Here is a 21,826-nt window from a genome sequence, read left to right as displayed (position 1 = left end):
AGAGCTTGTACCTGATAAAAAGTCAGAGGAGTCAGTACGATTCATCCTGAGGGGAACATGAAAACTGTACAAAATTACAACCCACCGCCAGCGTGGCTATAACGAGCAGATCGATTTTTACGAAACGTCACCCAGATTTGATGTTACAACACATCCAAAACCAGAAAATGGTTTTGAGTTTTGCTTCTCAGCCTTTTTTTTGTGATTTTCAAACAGACACATTCCTAAAAAATTAACGAGACCATAAAGAATAACTAACATGAGTTATTATTATTATTTCACACTTCAAACCGCTACAATCTCCCCTTCACGCTTCTCTTCTCCTTTAGGTACGGGAACCAACGCCTGCTACATGGAGGAGATGAAGAACGTGAAGCGTGTGGAGGGCGAGGACGGGCGGATGTGCATCAACACGGAGTGGGGCGGCTTCGGAGACGACGGCTCCCTGAAAGACATCCAGACGGAGTTCGACATGATGGTGGACAAGACGTCTATCAACCCCGGCGTCCACATGTGCGTAGGACGGATCATTAGGAAAAATGTCTTTCAGTGCAAAATGTAATACTAAAACAACTTTAATAGTACAAACAGTAGATGACAAATATTGTCTGGTTCCAGCTTCTCACATGTGAGGATTGGCTGCTTTTCTCCAAATGTTGGACTTTTGGAAAACATCTTGTAGACTAAATAATCCATTAACAACAACAAAAATGATGTTGTTCAGAGCTGACCTTTTGGTTTCAGACATGTCAGGTGTACACAATAGGGCTATAGTCAAGTCCACCTTTGTTGAGTCCAAGACAAGTCCAAGACCAGGACTAGTCGAGTTCAAGTCAAGACCGAGTCCAAATGAGAGACAGTCAAGAAGGAGAAAGAAAGTATTAAATTAGGCCATATTATTTACTTTAAGCATAACAATTTCACTCAGGTCACATAAAGCTGAAGTGCAACTTCACATTTTAGATGCTGAGTCTTTTTTATTCTGGTGTAACAAGAACATTCTGGACTGCCGATGAAAAATGTAACAAATAACAAAGCAACACAGGTGTCACTAAAAAACTGACATAGTACAAAGTGCTTGTTGACATTGTGTCTGTGGCCAAAATGAAAATGATTGAAGCCTGATGATTTAAGGTATATGACGCAGCCAGGCGTATACCAGGCGAACAATGTCAATTTTTGAAATTAAACTAATACCTGTTTTCTGACCGAGCGCTTCATTAATGGTTTCATTTTGAAGGAGGAAGTTACTTTAGAAAAAAAGCATATAGTGCTAGACTCGGTCGAGAACAACTCGAATATTTGGCGAGTCCAATGGCCGAGTCCGAGACAAGTCCGAGACAAGTCTGAGTCCAAATACCAACGAGTCCAAGACAACAGAAAAGTGTCTCGAGTACTACAGCCCTGGTACACAAACACCAGAATACCCATAGTGGTTATTCTTGACACACGGACTTTAAAAATGGTCTCACTTATGCTTGTCAATTCCAATTTTTACCAAGAGGGTAAGCCAGCCTCCACAATGCGTACCTCCCATGGAGCCATTTTGATGTTAATAAGCCATCAGGTGCCGTTAGCATTCCATTGACTGCCATTCATTTTGGCGTCACTTTGACAGTGAATAACTTTACATCTGAAAGGTTTAAAGACTCTATTTGTCCATTGTTTATTTCTAAAAAAACACGACAATGTATAAAAGGCTCCATTACCTTGTACCTCACGTTATTGCTCCGTAGCAGACGTTTTTGTAAGAATAGGCATATGTCACGATTGTGTCATATGTGACGCAACTTACTGTCGCACAATAGATAAATTACCATACAGTACAGGAGAAGCTCGCAGGCAGTTTCGACTTACATTAGCTGTTTAAGTTTAATTACTAATGTTAACTAGCATTTTAGTTAGCAATAATTAGCCTGTGTATATATTATCTCCTTACATATACCTGCGCTCTCCGTCTCTGCAAGATTCGGAATGATTGAGATTTCTCTTGGCACAGCTACCAGAAGACTTCCAACTTTCAGACAGGTTGCTCACATCTCATCTACGTCTTCAAGCTCAGTTTGAGGCTGCGCAGTAACGCTCAGCCATCACCGGAAAAGTGCTTCTAATATCCTTCACTGGTCTCCGTGGAAAACAACAGGGTCACATTTTACAGTACAGATTTCTCGGAAAGGTTCTTCTTTTTTTTAACAGACTAAAGGCCTTTGCACACCCGGGGCATGACGAATAAACAACACAGAAACACACAGTTCTTACTTTTATTTTTATTAAATGTATTTATTTTCTCCTGTAGCTTTGAGAAGATGATCAGCGGCATGTATTTGGGAGAAATCGTACGGCTGCTGCTGGTGAAGCTGGCGGAGGACAGGCTGCTGTTTAAGGGACAGACATCAGAGGCGCTGCAGACCCCGGGTACATTTGAGACAAAGTTCATCTCTGAGATTGAGGAGTGAGTGTCCGATGACTCTTTAAATCAATCGTTCACCTTGTCTTTTGTTGCGAAACTGTGGTCTTCAGTTGTAAACTTTATGATCTGGCACTGAGAAGTGATCGTTAAAGGGAAACTCATTTGTTTTCAACTTCTGTCAACTCTCTAATAAATCGGGCAATCGGGCAATGTGTGTGTGTGTGTGTGTGTGTGTGTGTGTGTTACCCAATGAACATGGGGTTTGGAATTTGCTGCAGTTTGGACAGCATTGGATAGTATACAGTATATTATACACAGTAGTAGGCTATACAGTGGGGTTGCATATTAAGTGCTTTGGGGGGTCCTTCTGTAAGTAATTTTGGGGTACAATGGCACTGGAGAAAACTTGAAGCAGCATTACCATGGGCCACGCAATCGGCCCTTTCCAAACAGCCACATTTTGGACGGGCACTGTATTAGTTTATATTGATTCTAATAACATTTTTAGGCACAGATTCTTGAGATCCCTTTATCTCCCCTTGAAGTCAGAACCAGGTCTTTATTTCAGATGATTATATCTACAACAGCCAGCAAACCTGAACACCAACATCTGTATGTCTTTACTTCCTGTCTGTGTCTCTGGTTCAGGCAGGATGGCGGTCTGGAAAACACCCAGAAGATTCTGACCCAGTTGGGATTGAAATGGAATTCGGTCAACTCCGACGTCGTACGTCTGGTCTGCGACACCATCTCCTCGCGCTCCGCCGATCTCTGTGCCGCAGCCCTGGCAACCATCGCCAACCGTATCCGTACCAACCGCGGGCTGAGTCATCTGAAGACCACCGTGGGGGTGGACGGGACAGTCTACAGAAAACACCCCAAGTAAGCACTGAAGAAAATACAGACGCAGTGAGAATGACATTTTGTCTGTGTGTTAAAGTGCATCTTTAAAAAGTTAAGAGTTGAAAGTTAAATCACAAATGATGTGTTTGGTTGCACTTTATGGGTAACACTTTACTTAAAGGAGAATTCCGGCCAATTTTTACGTTAATCTTGATCGCTGGAGGACATAGCCAGACCACCGGGCGCTCACTGGATTGTTGTCGGGATGATTATCACAGCCTGGCTGTACACGCTCACCAGAGGGCAGCTAGCAGCTAGCAGCTACTACCGCACTACTGTTTTTTTTAGGGGAGAATAAACTTTAAGACGTGACATGACCTGCCCTCTGGAGGACATAGCCACACCACCGCCGCTCCGTGGATTGTTATTGGGATGATTATCACAGAAGCCTTGCTGAATACACTCACCGGACGGCAGCTAGCAGCTAACGGCTATCAGCTAGCAGGGCAAGTTAGCTACCAGCAGGATCGAGACAGGGACCAGGGTAGGTGAATTTAAACAATGTCTGAGTTGAAAACACATCTTGTTGTCACGTAAGGGCCCTGTTCATGTTGCACAGACATTTTAATTGCATTTTGTGTCTGTTAAGAGGCACAAAGGCACTCTAAAACTTGCCCCGACAACTGCCGTTTTAGCTCAGTGGAAGATCATACATGTAGCTGCAGCTTCTCCGTGTTGCCTGCACTGATTCGGGTCGGGTTTTTTTCAATCGAAAGTACACGCATGTTTATAGCGATCAAGATTAACGTAAAAATTGGCCGGAATTCTCCTTTAAACCCCCCTATTTATCATTCATTATAATTATGATAATAATAATAATAATAAACTTGAATGATATAGCACTTTTCAAAAGAAAGTTATAAAGTGCTTTAAGCCGCCTACACACGATTAGCGATTTGCTCTCTGCACACCGCTAGGTAGGGCGCAGAGCAAAGCACAGAGCAGGTATTTGTCATCAAGGGTGGCAAGGAAGCTATTTCCCATTGCTAGGTAACAACATGCTGTTATCTCATTGGTTGCTCTTTCGAAAAGGTCAGCAGCAACTATGTCAAAGTTGAAATAATTTGAACTTTGAGCGCATCGCAAAGCAGCAAATCAGAGCGGTGCGCGACGCCAATGGTAGCGCAGCGTATAATAATAATAATAATAATACATTTTATTTATATAGCGCTTTACGTGGTACTCAAAGACACTTTACAGTAAAACCAGCACATATAGCACATTAAAAACAGATAAGCAATAAAAACAACATATAAAACAAGCATATTAAAAGCAAGGGGGGGGGCAGATTGTGGCGGTGGAGCAGGTCGGTGAGGTAGGATGGAGCCTGGTTATGGAGGGCTTTATGGGTGAGGAGGAGGACTTTAAACAGGATGCGTTGGGAAACAGGGAGCCAGTGGAGGTTCTGAAGGATGGGAGTGATGTGATCACGGGAACGGGTGTGGGTGAGGAGACGGGCAGCAGAGTTTTGGATGTATTGAAGTTTATTTAAGGCTATAGTTGGGCGCCACCGCTCTCCCCCAGAGGAAATCAATGGAACGGCCGGCGCAAAGCGGATTTGTAAGACACTACATATCATGTGTAGGCGGTTTTAAAAAGGACAGCTGGCTGCCAAACACCAACATGTTTTAACACAAGATACAATAAACCAATAATTGTAATCCTAATCTTGAAGTAGAGAAAATGATCTGATATTTTACTGAAAAATGACGTTGGGTTATGTTGACAAACTCTCCTGTCTCTGAATATGGAGAAGTAAAGTAAAGCAGGAACACATTCCATCGTTTTGTTTGAATTTTTGTGACTTTCTACAAAGTCAAACTATCACTGAGCTGGTGATGGGAGAAAAAACAGCCACTATGTAAATGGAGGAAGAGGAGGAAGTCCTGTTTGTTTTTTCCTTTTTCTTTTTTTAATTCTTTCTCAAGTTGGTGAAGATGATAAACCATATTTATCTCTACACATTAACACACTTCCTGTCTTTCTGAGAAGAACTGCATGACCGCATATCATGAATCATTGCTTAAACTTCTCTTTCCTTCAATTTTATTTGGACATAGTTTAAGGACATATTTCTGCAGAAGATGTTGCATTCAAAGCATGATAATGACATGTGCGATATATGCTACTTTTCTTTCTCTTTCTGCGCTGAATATTTTCTCTCATCTAAGGGTGTGAATCAGTAGTAGTCTAATGTATTGTAGTGGGTATACTGTACTGTATGTATATTGGCCAGAATCTGCCTTTGGGGCCATATCATAGTGGGGGGTCTGGCTGTCGTCCCAAGGGAAGTTTTGAGCATCAGCGACTTCATTTCCTGTATTGGGATACACTTTTATGCACCAATTTACGGTGGAAATACCTTTATTTAGCCTATTTATGTGAAGAAGGAAAACACAGATGTCAATTGAAAATATATCAAAAATAATAATAATGGAAAGTATGTTGTTGCGTGTCATTGCCCACAAACCTTACATAACCCAAATGAGTGTAAAAGCCATGTAACATACCGTATACAAAGACTATTTGACATACGTAAACAGAGCTTATTAACACACAGAACATAAAACATATAAAGAATGTGAGACTAAACGCTACAGGGGACAGTTTACAATGGGGGTGGGGGAGGTGCGTGTGTGTGTGTGTGTGTGTGCATGGATAGGCGTGTCCGTGTGTGTAAGTGTGTGTATGATGAGTGTTTTTGTGATTATAGTATGAAATGTTGTAAGTCGAGGTACCGTGTTATAGATATGAGAGGGAGTGGGTCTGAAGTTTTGAGTATGTCGGATTAGGTGAGGCTCACCAGATGGAAGGGAGAGAAAAAGAAAAGATTCCTACAGACTACGCAATATTTTTTTGTGTTTTGAGATGGTCCTACTTTTCCTTCTCTTTCTGTGCTGAATATTCACTCTCTCACCTACCCTCCCTCTTCTCCTCCCTCCTCCCGTAGGTTCAGCGAGAAGCTACGGGCGACGGTGCGCCGCCTCGCCCCCGAGTGCGACATCACCTTCCTCGTCTCGGAGGACGGCAGCGGGAAGGGCGCTGCCATGGTGACTGCCGTGGCGCTGCGGCTGGCTCACCAGTCCCGGCTGTTAGAGGACAGTGACGGTGAGGTCATGGAGGAAGAGGAAGAGGAAGAGGAAGATAAATGAAGAGTGGAGAGAGGATGCAGATGGTACCCAACATGTTTTCTGTTTTTAAAGCCTGCAGTGTTCTCGTTCATCACATTTTGTTAATATTATATTATTTAAAGCTATAGTGTGTAGTTTCTGTCGCCCCCGTGAGGAAGTCTAAGTAATGACAACAACACTGTCTGCGCGTCTACATGATACAAGCCTTCCATGGCCGCACACCGTCCCCCTCTCTCCTCCACACAGTTGCTAGTAGCCAAGGAGGACACGGAGGATTAAAAAAAACATGATGGACTCTTCAGAAGAGGTAATCATCTTCACTTGAGTTTCTGCATGCAAAAGTCGCCGGACGACACAATCTTCTGAACATAGTCATACTGAGAAATACAGAGAGAGTTGTGTGGAGCTGATAGTCTTAATTAGCTTTGTAGCAACTCATTTGGCAATGGCTTGAATGTGACGTTCATTAATATCAAAAAGTTACGCACTAAAGCTTTAATTTATTTAAGTTAGTTTTGCTCCTCCAAAACAGTGAGTCAAACTTCAGCTACTGTTTTCATTTTACTGTTACAAACTCATTTTAATGGCATTTAAACATAGAGGACCCTATCTTGCACCCAGCACAGCGCAAAGCCCGACGCAAGAGTCTTTGCTAGTTTAAGACCGACGCAGTTGTCAATTTCCCGTCCAGCGCCCACGTCGTTTAAATAGCAAATGCACCTGCGCCCATCTTTGCGCCCATGGGCGTGCTGGTCTTACAGGGAGGTGTGTTCAGGTGCATTCTGGGCGTATTGCTATCTTGAGGCAGCGGAAAGTGATTGCACCACTGACCAACAAAAACCTGGTCTAAAGTCAGTAGTGCAGCATTTCATTGTTGTTTTAACAGCACTTGCAGGCTCGTGCACAACGCACGCACACTATGCTTGTTACACACACACACACACACACACACACACACACACACACAGGGAAACGCAGCAGCACACAAACATGCAAAAGATTACAAATAAAAATATTACGGTGCAAATCCTCCATCATAATAGTAATGCCAAAGGTCCAAACGCGCCTGGCTTTTAAAGGGAATGGGAGATGACATTCTGATTGGTTTATTGCATGTTACGCCCAAAACACACCTATGAATTAATGAAGACACTAAGTACAACCCTATTGAACCATGCGCCCAGACCCTTTTTTTCTACCATCAAACTAAGCAAAAGTGGATTTGGATACGCCCCCTAAACGCACCTGCGCCATGCGCTTCACGCCGTGCGCTTAGATCGTTAAAATAGGGCCCTAAAGGTTCCCTGTGGAGTTTTAGACCTTTAAGAGCGCTACGGTGCTGTTTTTCAAAAAGTCAACATTTGGGCAACGGGGGTGGGGGAGCTAAAGCTGAGATGGAATGAGGAGAAACCACATTGGTTGAAAGTGTCAGTGGTCATTTTCACATAGCCTTCATACCTAAACTACACTAAACAAAACTAAACTATACTTGGATACCAATTTTTTAATAAAGAGCTATTTCATGGGAGATGTATTATATTCTGTGATTGAAAGTTATTAATTCCATATCGCCTCCCCCAAACATGCCACACATTAGAAGAAGTGACATGAGCCTCACTTATATACATTTAAACCATTTAAGCAAATAAGTTATGATGAAATTGGGTATGGTGCTTGCTTTCCATATTAATGGTAGGCATATAAACATTTGTAATGTAACCCTACTTGAAATATGTTTTCATTTAGCATATTTTTAGGACATTAGGCCTACCTGTAAATAAAGAAAATATAGATTCAATGATTTATTTTTATCCTGAAAAAAGGCTTTCAGCAAAATGTGTCTGCATACAACCTTCACTCTCCACTCAGTCAGAGAACAATGTTCAAAGAGACTTCTAAGTGTAAGAAAACATCTCTGTCTGCCAATTAAAGTTTTGTCTATTCTGCAGCTCTCAAGCTTTAATGCTTTATTTTCTTATTAGCACTTTAAATGCATGTGGAGAAAACGTACTGACCGTGTTTTTGTGGAAAGAGAACACGATGATTTTCCCACAAACGGACATTACAGCCAGAGATGTTTCTTGGAGCGGCCTTCTAGTGGCTGTTAGTGGAACTGCAGCCCTGTTCACTTTTCCATTCAGTCTGGTTGGTGCTGATTAGTGGCAACAGACAAGCGATCATCAACCAACAAAACCAAGTTCCAAGATATCTGCAACAAGTACCACATACCAGAACTACCAGAAGTGTTTTCTGTTCCGTCCACAACACTCACCTACCAATATCACTACTAGAGAATTAAGGCCCAAAACTTGATGTAACTGCCCCTTTAACACTTCCCCCATTACATGTTATTACTGGGCTTGTTGATTCTTGCCCTGCAGCACATTTTATAAATAATAATAAAGATTCTTATTAATAACATCAGATTTGAATAAAATTGAGTGTGGTACATGAAAAAAAATGAAAGCACCTTTTCTCATTATAGACAGACAGACAGACAGGCAGGCAGACGGACTGTCTGTCTGTCTGTCTGTTAAATAAAACCTGGCGTACTGGGTGTGTTTTAATTTGGTGGAAACTGAAACAAATGAAAGGCTCTGAATCCAGTTTGTACCGTGCTGCGAGACTTGTATCCTGCGTGTAAGCAAAACGTGTTATGTAAATAAAAGGCCCTGCTTTGCCTAAATGCAATCTTACGTATGTCGAGGCAAGGGTTTTATTAATGAACTCCAAACCTGGTCAGTTTGTTAAGCTCTGGAAACTACATTTTGATGACACACACACACACACACTTTACACGCAAACACACATAAAGCCATAAACTATGATTGTTATACATGTGACTAAATACAGTATTTATGAGACAACTTTGTTATTTGTTTTGTCCCACAAGCAACTTAATTATTAAAGAAGAGCAAGAATGAGGATGGGGATCCATTCCCATCACTAAGACCCAGGAAGGTCTGTAAAGGGACAAAAAGCAACTCCATTAATATTAATCGGAACTAAAGACAACAGCCTTTCTATCAAACTTTGACATTTACAACATCTGAGACGTTTCACCGTGCTTCATAGCCTGATTTAATCCTTATTAGTACGTCTTTCTGGGTGAAATTATCCTCAGTATGCTTGACTAAAGGAATAATCCTTCTTAATCCTTTTTGACATCATTATTCCAGATTTCATTGTGTGGGTTTTACTAAGAAACCAGCCTTTTACGAATAGTAAAAGGTTTAAGGTTGAAATGAAATAAGATCACTAATTACAACAAAGTGTGAATTTCAACTGGTTGACATGAGATCACCAATCAGAATCTAATTACAAAAAGTGTGAATTCAACCAAAAGGGTTTTGCGAAGTTTTTCCTTTCCAAATATAGAAAACAAAAACTTATAGTGACGAATATATTTTAAAATAAAACGCCAGAATGGGTGGCAAACAGACTAAGACACACGTCCCAGGGGCACCAATAGTGGAACGTAAAAAGAGAGTAAAAGTAATCTCGTATTTTATCTGCTTTTATATGTTTAACTGTTTTTAACTACTCTTCAATGTTTAATTTCTTATACTGCACTGTCACTTTTATTCTCGTATTTTATTGTTGATTGTTTTTATTTATGTAAAGCACTTTAAATTGCCCTGTTGCTGAAATTTGCTATATAAATAAAGCTGCCTTGCCTTGACTTCCATCAGCGGTGAAGCCTCCGCCGCTACTGCAGCTCTCACTGACATGCAGAGGACAAAGTGTTGCTGCAGCCTGCGGGGGGGGGGCATTTTCTATGGGCCCCTCCCCGCATCCACAGCTATTCATTCTAGCATGGCCCTCCTCACATGCAGAAAAGGCACAAACTGTTGCAGAAAAATGTACCTGAATGCAGGAAATGAAGCGTGTGATGCTCACAATTTCCTTGGGGACGACAACCAGACACCCCAGTTATAATTTGTAATATTGTACTCTTTACTCCGCAACATTTCTCTGACAGCTTTAGTTACTTTTCATCCCCTTCCTGTCCAGTAAAAACCACGTATCTCCAGATGTGTTGATGTTGAATGTTTGTGATAAACTGAAGGATGAAGTGTTCCTTCATGTGTTGAGAAGATTCTCCTACTTCTTAAGATAAATCAAGTCTTTAAAAAGCCTCTCGGATCAGCTGGAAAATGCATCGTCACAAAACTGAAAACAGGGCTGTTATTCTGACACCATGAAAAGTAAAAACTTTTTAGAAATATCTCACAGGACAGCGACGCTACAAACAAATATGATGCATTGCAGTAGATTAACCTATCCAACAGTATATAAAGGAGTTAAAATGAGCACAACCTTCAACATTTACAGCAGTAAAATGCAACATACATATGAATGCAGCAGGAATATTAATCCAGAAACATCAGATAGAAGAGGAACACACTGACAGGGAACATTTTGAGTACTTTTAGCTGATAATATGTTAATTTATTTAGTAAATGCAGGACTTTTACTCATGGTATGTGGTATTGTTATAGCAGTAAACTCCACAAGGAAACTGGCAGCAGTGGAAAGTATTGTAAATGTAATCAAGTACTGTACTTATCAGTACAATATTGAGGTAAAGGCCTACTTTTACTTTACTTGAGTATTTATGTTTTATGTTTCTTTACATGTAAATGATCCGAGTACTTCTTCCACCACTAAAAATCCACCTGAAGCTTTAAAAATCTCATTGAGTTGAGTGTATATTTCGTAGACAGTGCGAGGGGGAAACATTCATGTATGAGCCTGAAATCAACTCTAACAACGGCTGACGTCACTCTTTTTGTTTCCCACGAGTCTCTGTTGATTTGTGACCTTGAGATTAGACAAAATCAAAACAAATTGAATCGTTGAGACAAAGTAGAGCAGAGAGAGAGAGACAACACGAGACTGGAAAAATTATAGCTCCTTGTCATCAGTACAAAGCCTGGTGTGAGTGTTTTAGCTGAGGCCTGTCACTACATGAATGCCGTGCTGCTGCTGCTGCTGCTGCAGCCTCATGGAGGGGGGGGGGTTATTTCAACAGACACGTGCGTCCTCCCCCTACTGGAGGCAACTGGTAACAGCGGTTTATATATTCTCACAACAGGATACATGAGTCCTGTGAGTGTGATCACGTTTCTCTATAAAATCAGCAGCCCAAGCTGCAGCTAAACAGGTTTCATCTCAGGTCTAGTATTTGCAGCATGAAGCCTTGGTTTAACAGCTTGTGTGTGTACACTGTATATATATATATATATATATATATATATATACACACACACACATATGTACACAGACTCAATGCCTTTATTGTACACCGACCAATCATGCTTACATTATATATATATAGACCTACATATATACACAGACTCATTGCCGATCATGCATAAACTATATATAGTTTATGCATGATCGGCAATGAGTCTGTGTATATATGTCATATATATATCTATATATATATATATATATATATATATATATATATATATGATTTTTATAAAGGCAAATTCGTGCTGCAAATATATATATATATATCCACAGTCATGTGAACAAATTAGGACACCCATGCTAAAGTTGACTAAAAAGAGGAATAAAAAAATCATCTTTAGGAAATTGATCTTAATGCCTTAATTAAAAAAATGAGGAAAAATCCAACCTTTAAGGAGTCCTGTGAGTGTGATCACGTTTCTCTATAAAATCAGCAGCCCAAGCTGCAGCTAAACAGGTTTCATCTGAGGTCCAGTATTTGCAGCACGAAGCCTTGGTTTAACAGCTTGTGTGTGTACACTGTGTGTGTGTATATATATATATATATATATATATATATATATATATATATATATATATATATATATATATATATACACACACACACACATACACATATAGTACACAGACTCATTGCCTTTATTGTACACCAACCAATCATGCTTACATTATATATATATATATATATATATATATATATATATATATATATATATATATACACACACACACACACACACACATATATATATATATACATACATACACACACACTAGACCTACATATATACACAGACTCATTGCCGATCATGCATAAACTATATATATATATATATATATATATATATATATATATATATATATATATATATACATATATATATATATATATATATATATATATACACACACACACACACACACACACACACACACACACACACACACATATATACACAGACTCATTGCCTTTATAAAAATCATATATATATATATATATAGAGACCTACATATATACACAGACTCATTGCCGATCATGCATAAACTATATGCATGACCGGCAATGAGTCTGTGTATATATGTAGGTCTATATATATATATGATTTTTATAAAGGCAAATTCGTGCTGCAAATATATATATATATATATCCACAGTCATGTGAACAAATTAGGACGCCCATGCTAAAGTTGACTAAAAAGAGGAATAAAAAAATCATCTTTAGGAAATTGATCTTAATGCCTTAATTAAAAAAATGAGGAAAAATCCAACCTTTAAGAACACCAATTATCTTTGTGAATGAATAATGTATCGTAAATAAATAAATAAATGTTTTTCCGTAAAACACAGGGGGCATAAGTAAGTACACCCCTATGTTAAATTCCCATACAGGCAGGCAGATGTTTATTTTTAAAGGCCAGTTATTTCATGGATCCAGGATACTATGATCCTGATAAAGTTCCCTTGGCCTTTGGAGTTAAAATAGCCGTGGCATGGTTTTATTTCAGTTAGCCTAATAGCTGGTTTGATTTGCATTGAGAGATGATTTTATGGAAAGTACCCCATGCCAATCTCTAGGTATGGTGAAGGCTATGTGATGATGTGGGGCTATTTTAATTCCAAAGGCCAAGGGAACTTTATCAGGATGCGTCTCCTGTATTTTAAGGAAAAACATTTATTTATTAACGATACATTATTCATTCACAAAGAAAATTGGTGTCCTTAAAGGTTGGATTTTTCCTCATTTTTGTTAATTAAGGCATTAAGATCAATTTCCAATAGATGATTTTTTTATTTGTCTTTTTAGTCAACTTTAGCATGGGTGTCATAATTTTTTCACATGACTGTATATATATATAATGCTGTTGTGTAGGGAGCTGCATCCTGACATTTTAACCCTTAAAGCAGGGTTTTTCCTGACTTTTCCTGACCGCAGTAAGCATGATCGGTCCGCCTACAGTAAAGACAAAGACTCTGTGTTTACCTGAATTGACAGAAATTTGTGCATTTGTCTGTTATTTCTGACCATTTGATAAACAAAAATGTCTATTGTGCTTGAGTAAATGAAACCCCAATTAACAAAACTGCTTAAAAAAAACATTTTATCACAACATTGGAAGTGGGGAGCGGAGTAAGTTTGAGGAAGCAGGGTGTGGGGCTGGCTAAAACCTCTTTTTGTCTCTATGCAGGAAAACCCCTGCCTTAAAGGAGTTTAAGTCTCAAAACAAGACAGCTTGCAGTGCAATGCAGGAAACCCATGGAGGAGACTGACAGGAAAATGCTAGTATGTTTACTCAAGTTCTGTACAATTTTGAGGTACTTTTACTTAGTATGTAGCATTTCAATGTTGTGCTCCTTTATACTTCTACTCCTCTACATTTCAGACAGAAATATTGTACTCTTTACTGTACTATATTTACCTGACAGCTGCTGCTCCTTTACAGGTTGAGATGTTAAGCTATCCAGCAGTATATAAAGTAGTTCAAATGAGCTCCACCTCCACCAGCTGGAACATTAAAATGCTGCTGACGGGGCAAAGCATCAGTCATAATATTCCAATAACATGATGTTAATATATGATGTTAATATAAACTCTTTGCTTTTTTCATACCGGGTGTTAGAAAAGAAGACCAATATCATTGCGTCCCGTATGGGGTGCTTATCTGTTTCTTACCTTAATATCCTCTTTATATGAAATGTTTACGTTTTTTGTGTTTTTTTTTCAGCTATTTTTTCTTAAATTTTCAATGTATGTTTCCCCTGGGTCAATACGTTGAAATCACCCACAGCCTTTATCACCTGCTATGTTACACGCCTCAATAAGCCTTCAAATTGTTGGGCGAGACAGTTTTCTTGACTATTTACATTTATATTTCAAGAGTGGCTGAACTGAACTCTAAAATTCCTAACTGCATTTGAAGCATCTGTCTCCTTAGTTTATATCAAGAGACACGCTTGCCCTGGAAACATAAGGTGAACCTCCAGGGGGAAAGGTTAGCTTAGCTTAGCTTAGCTTAGCACAAAGACTGGAAGCAGAGGGGAAATACTAGCCTCGCTGTGTTGCCTTCCAACAAAGCTGTTGCATTTACTACATGTTGTATGCTTAACTTGTGTTTAATGAGACTTTGTGTTTCAACATTTAGTTCAGGGATCTTCAACAGGGGGTCTGGGACCCCTAGGGGGTCCTCGGAGTCAATGCAGGGGGGGCCTCCAAATTATTTAAAATACGTTTTTTCAAAAATGAAAAAGTCCTGACATGAATCCAACATATTATTAGCAAATGGGTGGGGGGCGGTGCAGGGTCACGGAAGGCTTGTATCATGTGGATGCGCAGACAGTTTTGTTGTCATTACTTAGAATACCTCATGGGGGCGACAGAAACTACGCACTTATAGCTTTAATATGCAACTTCATTTTATACAAAATATGTATTAGAGGGGGTCTCTGCTCCGTCTCTCTTTCAGTTAAGGGGTCCTTGGCTTAAAAAACGTTGAAGACCCCTGATTTAGTTGAACAAGAAAGGTCTTGTCGTCAAGTGACTTTGCAAACTTTTCTCACAAAAAGCCAGCTAACGCTGATGGATTGGTGACTATAGCTTGTTAGCTAACAGGATGCAACATATTCCCGGTTTTGGCAGCCAACTCTTTCCCCCCTTGCTTCCCGTCTTTGTGCTAAGCTAGGCTAACTGCATCACATCATTTTGATTTGTTCCATTGTGCTTCTATTTCCTCTCCAAAAACACCCGACCAGTGATTCCCAGCCTTTGAGTTTGTCTTTTGATCCCTTAATACAAAGCCATGTCTGCTTCTCAACCCTCATAACAAGCTGTGTCGCCATAAATCATAAACACGTGTTCAATAGAACAGTGATTCATCATTTTCAGAGGCCTGGAAAGGTTAAACTTTATTTGATTTCACAAGAAAGAAGCAAAGAGAAGAAGACAAATTGAGTAAGCAGAATTTAGTTGTTTTTTTTTGTTTTATGATTATGTCACCTTTTTAATGACTGATTGATATATCTAGACAGCAGTGATGTTCCTAATCACTAATGCTGCTTTTAACAGAGCATGTAGGCTATAGTGGGATATTGATTGATTGATTGATTGATTTATTGATTGAGGCCGGTTTTACTTCCTTGCTTACAAAGATTACAGATGTAAACAAACCTTTAACAGCATCAGAGAGAAAAAAAACATAAAAATGTGTAGTTGCATTTGGATTGTACATAACTAAAAAATCATTAAAAATGTACCAAAAAGCAACAACAAGTAAGAATGAAAAGCACTCACTCTGAAGCTTGGCACCAGCACTTCAGAGGGAAATATTGATGTGCTGATGTGTACACAGTATTTTAATCCAGATGGTCTGAGCACTGCATATTATGAGTATGATGAGTATAAATTCTCCCACAATCAGAATACTTCAATACTACTAATTTCAGACCCCACCCATGTCCTCCACAATGACTACCAGCTTCTCCCTTCATGCAGACGCGTCAGAGTCCCTTGGTGCAGACTCAACCGCTTTAAGAAGTCATTTGTCACACACATGTACATTTTTACTTTTCTTTAATCAATATTTTATATTGATAAGGCTCACCCTTACTGCACATATTATGACGACTATTATAATCTGTTGTACAATGGGCAGTGTGCAGTCTTGTTGGCCAGTGGCAGTCTCTGCATGCAACATGAGCATGTCCATGCAGAGTGATGCAACAGTCTGTGTCTGTGTACTTTATGTATGTGTGTGTGTGTGTGTGTGTGTGTGTGTGTGTGTGTGTGTGTGTGTGTGTGTGTGTGTGTGTGTGTGTGTGTGTGTGTGATATTGTTTGTTTGTCCAAGACAAATTTCCTTTGGGATAATACAAATCTATATCTTATCTTATCTTACTAGAGCCAAAGAACTATTCCCTTATCAATAATATCAATATCAATCAATAATACCTGTACTGTATTTATAGTGCTTCACGCTTTTGTCACATCTGTCAATGCTGTAATAATGTCCATTTATACTATGATATTGTCCATAAAATCTATAATATTCCCATTTAATTGAATTTCTTATAGCCTGTGATATTTGTATTTTAGTTCTTTGGCACCAGCGATTTACACATATACATTATTGGCACTGCACATGAATTATTATGATTAATTTAACTATTTCTTTACATGAGGTAGCCTAGTTTTTGAAGTACTTTACTTGTGTACTTCCCTTTTCTGCTACTTCATAGTGTTACGTCACTCCAATTCAGAGGTAGATATACTTTTTACTCCACTAAATTTATATAACAAATTGACATTATACAAACAAAACATATGATCAGTTTATTAAATATGATCAAATGTAGCTCCACCGCTACTAGCTGCAACATAAATATGCTTTTTACATGTTCCATTGTGGAAAGTAGGGTAACTAAAGTGTAGTTCCTCATGTACTGTACTTAAGTACAATTTTGAGGTACTTGTAATTGAGTATTTATGCTTTCTGCTCCTTAAAGGACAATTCCGGCACAAAATGAACCTAGGGGTTAATAACATATGTGTACCGAGTCGACCGTTCTCTGGGATCTGTTTTCATGCTAATCGAATGCGTCTCTAGCTTTAAACTAGCTACCACAAAACCGGTGGTTAGCTGCTAACGCTAGCTTTCGGGGCACTTGGTAAATTGTCCTTTAACTTCTTGTCCATACATAAATAGTGAGGGGCATATTATACTTTTTAATCCACAACAGTTATCTCACAGCTTCTAGTTACTTTTCAAATTAAGAGGAAAAATAAGATACATGTAAACAAAATAATTGCAATGTCTCTGTGTCTCATGATTTCATTTAAAAATACAGTTTGAAGTCCAACGAGGTAAAATGATCCAGTATTTCACAAAAAAGCCGACGATAAGAGAAAAGTCTAGAAAAGAGAGACAGATTTGTGTATCAGAACTCCGTTTTTTTCTTCTTTTCTTCTCACACTAATCATCTCTCGACCCCTCAGATTGGTCTGGTGGCCCATTGCAGAGGCCCGACCCCCAGGTTGGGAACCAGTGAACTAAATATAAAGTAGTTAAAGTAGCTTCACCTCGAGCAGCTATAACAGTAACGTGCAGCTTACACAGTGCTGCATCAGGATATATAATCATTTAATATAAAAATATACTTTGAAAAGGGGCCTGAATGAGTTCTTTTGATACTTTAAGTACATTTAGCTGATAATACTTCTGTACTTTTACTTACAGCAAGTCTGATTTTGAATGCAGGGCTTTCACTTGTAATGGAGTATTTTAATACTGTTGTACTGGTACTTTCACTTGAGTAAATGATCTGAGTACTTCTTCTACCACTGTTCAAGTTAATGCTCCAGTAATGATAATCCAGTAATATGATATAATAGGCTTTCTTGCAGGGGTCATTCTGTATAATGTGTACTTCTTCTTTTCACAGTGCATTTAGCTGATCTACGTTTACTTTAGTAATATTGGCATTCAGTACTTTTACTTGTGATTGAGTTTTTATTGTGTGGTATTTGTACTTTCGATAGATAGCAGTGGTGGAAGAAGCATTCAGATCCTTTACTTAAGTAAAAGTACTAATACCACACTGTAAAATACTCTGTTAGAAGTAAAAGTCCTGCGTTAAAATGTTACTGAAGTAAAAGCATGTAAGTTTCATCAGGAAAATGTACTTAAAAGTAAAAGTACTAAATGCAGAAAAATCCTCCCATTTTAGAAAGTGTAAAGGATCCAAACAGTTGTGTGTTTAATGGTCTAATCATTTCAGCTGCACTTGTAGGCCGTTATATTGTTGGCTAGTTTCATTTAGAATAAAACATCCTGTTTTATAAACTACATGTAGTCACATCACCGGCCAAATGCTGGTGAAATATGCAAGTGGCTGGTTGATTTGCTTCACTCACCCGCCAAAAAAAACAAGTAAAAAGTACAATATTTCTCTCTGAAATGTAGCGGAGTAGAAGTAGAAAGTGGCATGAAAAGAAAAGACTCAAGTAAAGTACAAGTACCTTAAATTTGTACTTAAGTGCAGTACTTGAGTAAATGTACTTAGTTACATTCCACCACAGATACTTAGATAGATAGATAGATAGATAGATAGATTGACAGACAGACAGACAGACAGACAGACAGACAGACAGAGAGAGAGATAGAGCGATAGATAGATAGATAGACAGACAGACAGACAGACAGACAGACAGACAGACAGAGAGAGAGAGAGAGAGAGATATAGATAGATAGATAGATCGATAGATCGATAGACAGACAGACAGACAGACAGACAGACAGACAGACAGAGAGAGAGAGAGAGATAGATAGATAGATAGATAGATCGATAGATCGATAGATAGATAGACAGACAGACAGACAGACAGACAGACAGAGAGATAGATAGATCGATAGATCGATAGATCGATAGATAGATAGATAGATAGATAGACAGACAGACAGACAGAGAGAGAGAGAGAGAGAGAGATAGATAGATCGATAGATAGATAGATAGATAGATAGAGAGAGAGAGAGAGATAGATAGATAGATAGATAGATAGATAGATAGACAGACAGACAGACAGACAGACAGACAGACAGATAGACAGAGAGAGAGAGAGAGAGAGAGAGAGAGAGAGATAGATTGATAGATCGATAGATAGATAGTTAGATAGATAGATAGATAGATAGATAGACAGACAGACAGACAGACAGACAGAGAGAGAGAGAGAGAGATAGATAGATAGATAGATAGATAGATAGATAGAGAGAGAGAGAGAGATAGATAGATCGATAGATCGATAGATCGATAGATCGATAGATAGATAGACAGACAGACAGACAGACAGACAGACAGACAGACAGACAGACAGATAGACAGAGAGAGAGAGAGAGAGAGAGAGAGAGAGAGATTGATAGATCGATAGATAGATAGATAGATAGATAGATAGATAGATAGATAGACAGACAGACAGACAGACAGACAGAGAGAGAGAGAGAGAGATAGATAGATAGATCGATAGATAGATAGACAGACAGACAGACAGACAGACAGACAGACAGACAGAGAGAGAGAGATAGATAGATAGATCGATAGATCGATAGATCGATAGATAGACAGACAGACAGACAGACAGAGAGAGAGAGAGAGATAGATAGATAGATCGATAGATCGATAGATAGATAGATAGATAGATAGATAGATAGATAGATAGATAGACAGACAGACAGACAGACAGACAGACAGACAGACAGAGAGAGAGAGAGAGAGAGAGAGATAGATAGATAGATAGATAGATAGATAGATAGATAGATAGATAGATAGATAGATAGATAGATAGATAGATAGGTGGACTTTATTGATCTCACACTGGGACATTTCTTTGACTCAAGTGAGATGTGAATTATTCTCCCACCACTGCAAATTGAATACATTACAGCCTGATCTTTTGATGCATTTAAGCCTTTTGTTTCTATGGATATCGGGTTTGATTATTAATGTTAATTAAACTGTAAGCTTTATATTCCCACGGGTACGTCTACTATTTGGATATAATAATTCAAATCTTGATTCCAGAGATATACTTGGAGACATTGGCTATAACCTGTGTTATTAGTGTCTAAGTAACAATGAGTGTATGTGAATATGGCAGCTGTAGAAGAGACTGCATATTTTTAGACCCAGTGTTTGGATGCTGTCATTACAGCCTAATGCGTCTCTACAGTATTTTTAACCCACTCTGTGCTGACTGAATGTGTTCCCATTGGAGACACAAGCCTGTTCCTGAACAGTGAATAATAATAATAAATCAAATGTGATTTATGGTGACTAGCTAATACTGCCCATTAGCCTATATAAAAATCACACTTTACAATTAGCTAGCTTTGGGTTGGTAGCAGAGCAACAGATCAGTAAGAGGTGTTAGTTTGGAGGAATTATTTCGGGCGACCCTGATTCTAGGAAGGAAAAGTCCCATTTATTTTTTTCCATGGAAAACGTTACCTGACCCACACGGGTCGGATCGGCCTGAAACTCTCTGAATCATCAGTTCACAATAATAACAACTGTGTCAGAAAATAACTTGTGTGGGTTAAAATGACAGTGGAGAAGTTAATGACTCCAAAGGTGCAGTTGGGCAAGAAAAATTCAATCAGTGAGCTTAAAACACTGTCACGTGCGCAGCTAAAGGCCGGTGAAAGCTAAAGATTAGCCTGTTGAGAAAATGTATTTTAGGCTATAATCCGCACCATAAATCACTTCACTTTTTATTTTGGGGTCAACTTTGGTTTAACAGACTCTGACTGGCTTCTTCTCAACTTGGCAACCACCTTTTATTAGAGCTTGAAGGATTCATGGATTAGTAGATTGACAGGAAATAAATCAGCAGCAATTTTGACAATTAGTTAGTCATTTTTTAAGCAAAAACTCATATCTCAGTCTAAATTAAATATTGTTGAACGGTGGATAGTAGGCCGGCTGTTTGACCTCCTTTGTGAAAACCAAGAAGTCCGAATATTCCTGTAAATTTGCATTATTGAACATGAAATGTAGACAATAAACAGTGGTATATATTTTCTCAACCTCTGATCACTATGCACTTTATTAGAACTCTATGCACTTTAATAATGGACTAAACATGATCATACTGCATTCAGTGTTTTATGTCTTTTTTAAGTACTGCTATAAAGAAAAAGAAAAAAAACACTTTGATTGCACTACTGGTTAGATGTAACACTGCATTTCATTATACTGCTTGTCCTTACTTGTGCAATGACAATAAAGTTGAATCTAATCTAATCAAGTAGTTAAGTACATTTAAGGTAGGCTACTTGTCGGCCTACTTGAGTCTTTTTTTTCATGCCACTTTGTACTTCTACTCCACTACATTTCAGAAAGAATATCATTTTCATCAACGTGGCTGATGATTAAAATATAAAAATGATTCCACAGAACTCTCTCAAAAGGACAAACAGCGCCATAGCTCTCCACAGCTATACACGCGAAACTACGGTCACTTTTTTCGCAATTTAATAATATTTTTTTTGTACGATATGATTTAAAACCCCTATAGCATCTAAACTCCGCCCACGTGTGCCGCGTCACGCGGAAATACGTCACACCACTGAAGCTAAAG

The 21,826-nt window shown here is 38.8% G+C and overlaps 1 protein-coding gene across 3 annotated transcripts in view; it reads left to right on the top strand.

Moving 5' to 3' along the window:
• The window catches only part of LOC144527612 (hexokinase-4-like), a 28,273-nt gene extending 19,881 nt beyond the window's left edge, over positions 1 to 8,392 (top strand). For all 3 annotated transcript variants that reach the window (XM_078265786.1, XM_078265785.1, XM_078265787.1), the window contains 4 exons: positions 330 to 513; positions 2,297 to 2,452; positions 3,059 to 3,292; positions 6,264 to 8,392. In XM_078265786.1, coding sequence (XP_078121912.1) covers positions 330 to 513; positions 2,297 to 2,452; positions 3,059 to 3,292; positions 6,264 to 6,465 — 776 coding nt within the window. In that variant the 3' untranslated portion in view covers positions 6,466 to 8,392. The remainder of the gene's footprint in view (positions 1 to 329; positions 514 to 2,296; positions 2,453 to 3,058; positions 3,293 to 6,263) is intronic.
• The last annotated feature ends 13,434 nt before the right edge of the window (positions 8,393 to 21,826 follow it).

The sequence above is a fragment of the Sander vitreus genome, chromosome 13 (assembly GCF_031162955.1).
Source record: "Sander vitreus isolate 19-12246 chromosome 13, sanVit1, whole genome shotgun sequence".
Lineage (NCBI taxonomy): Eukaryota > Metazoa > Chordata > Actinopteri > Perciformes > Percidae > Sander > Sander vitreus.
The sequence above is the reverse complement of the archived record's forward strand: the minus strand, read 5'-3'. Positions and strand labels throughout refer to the sequence as shown.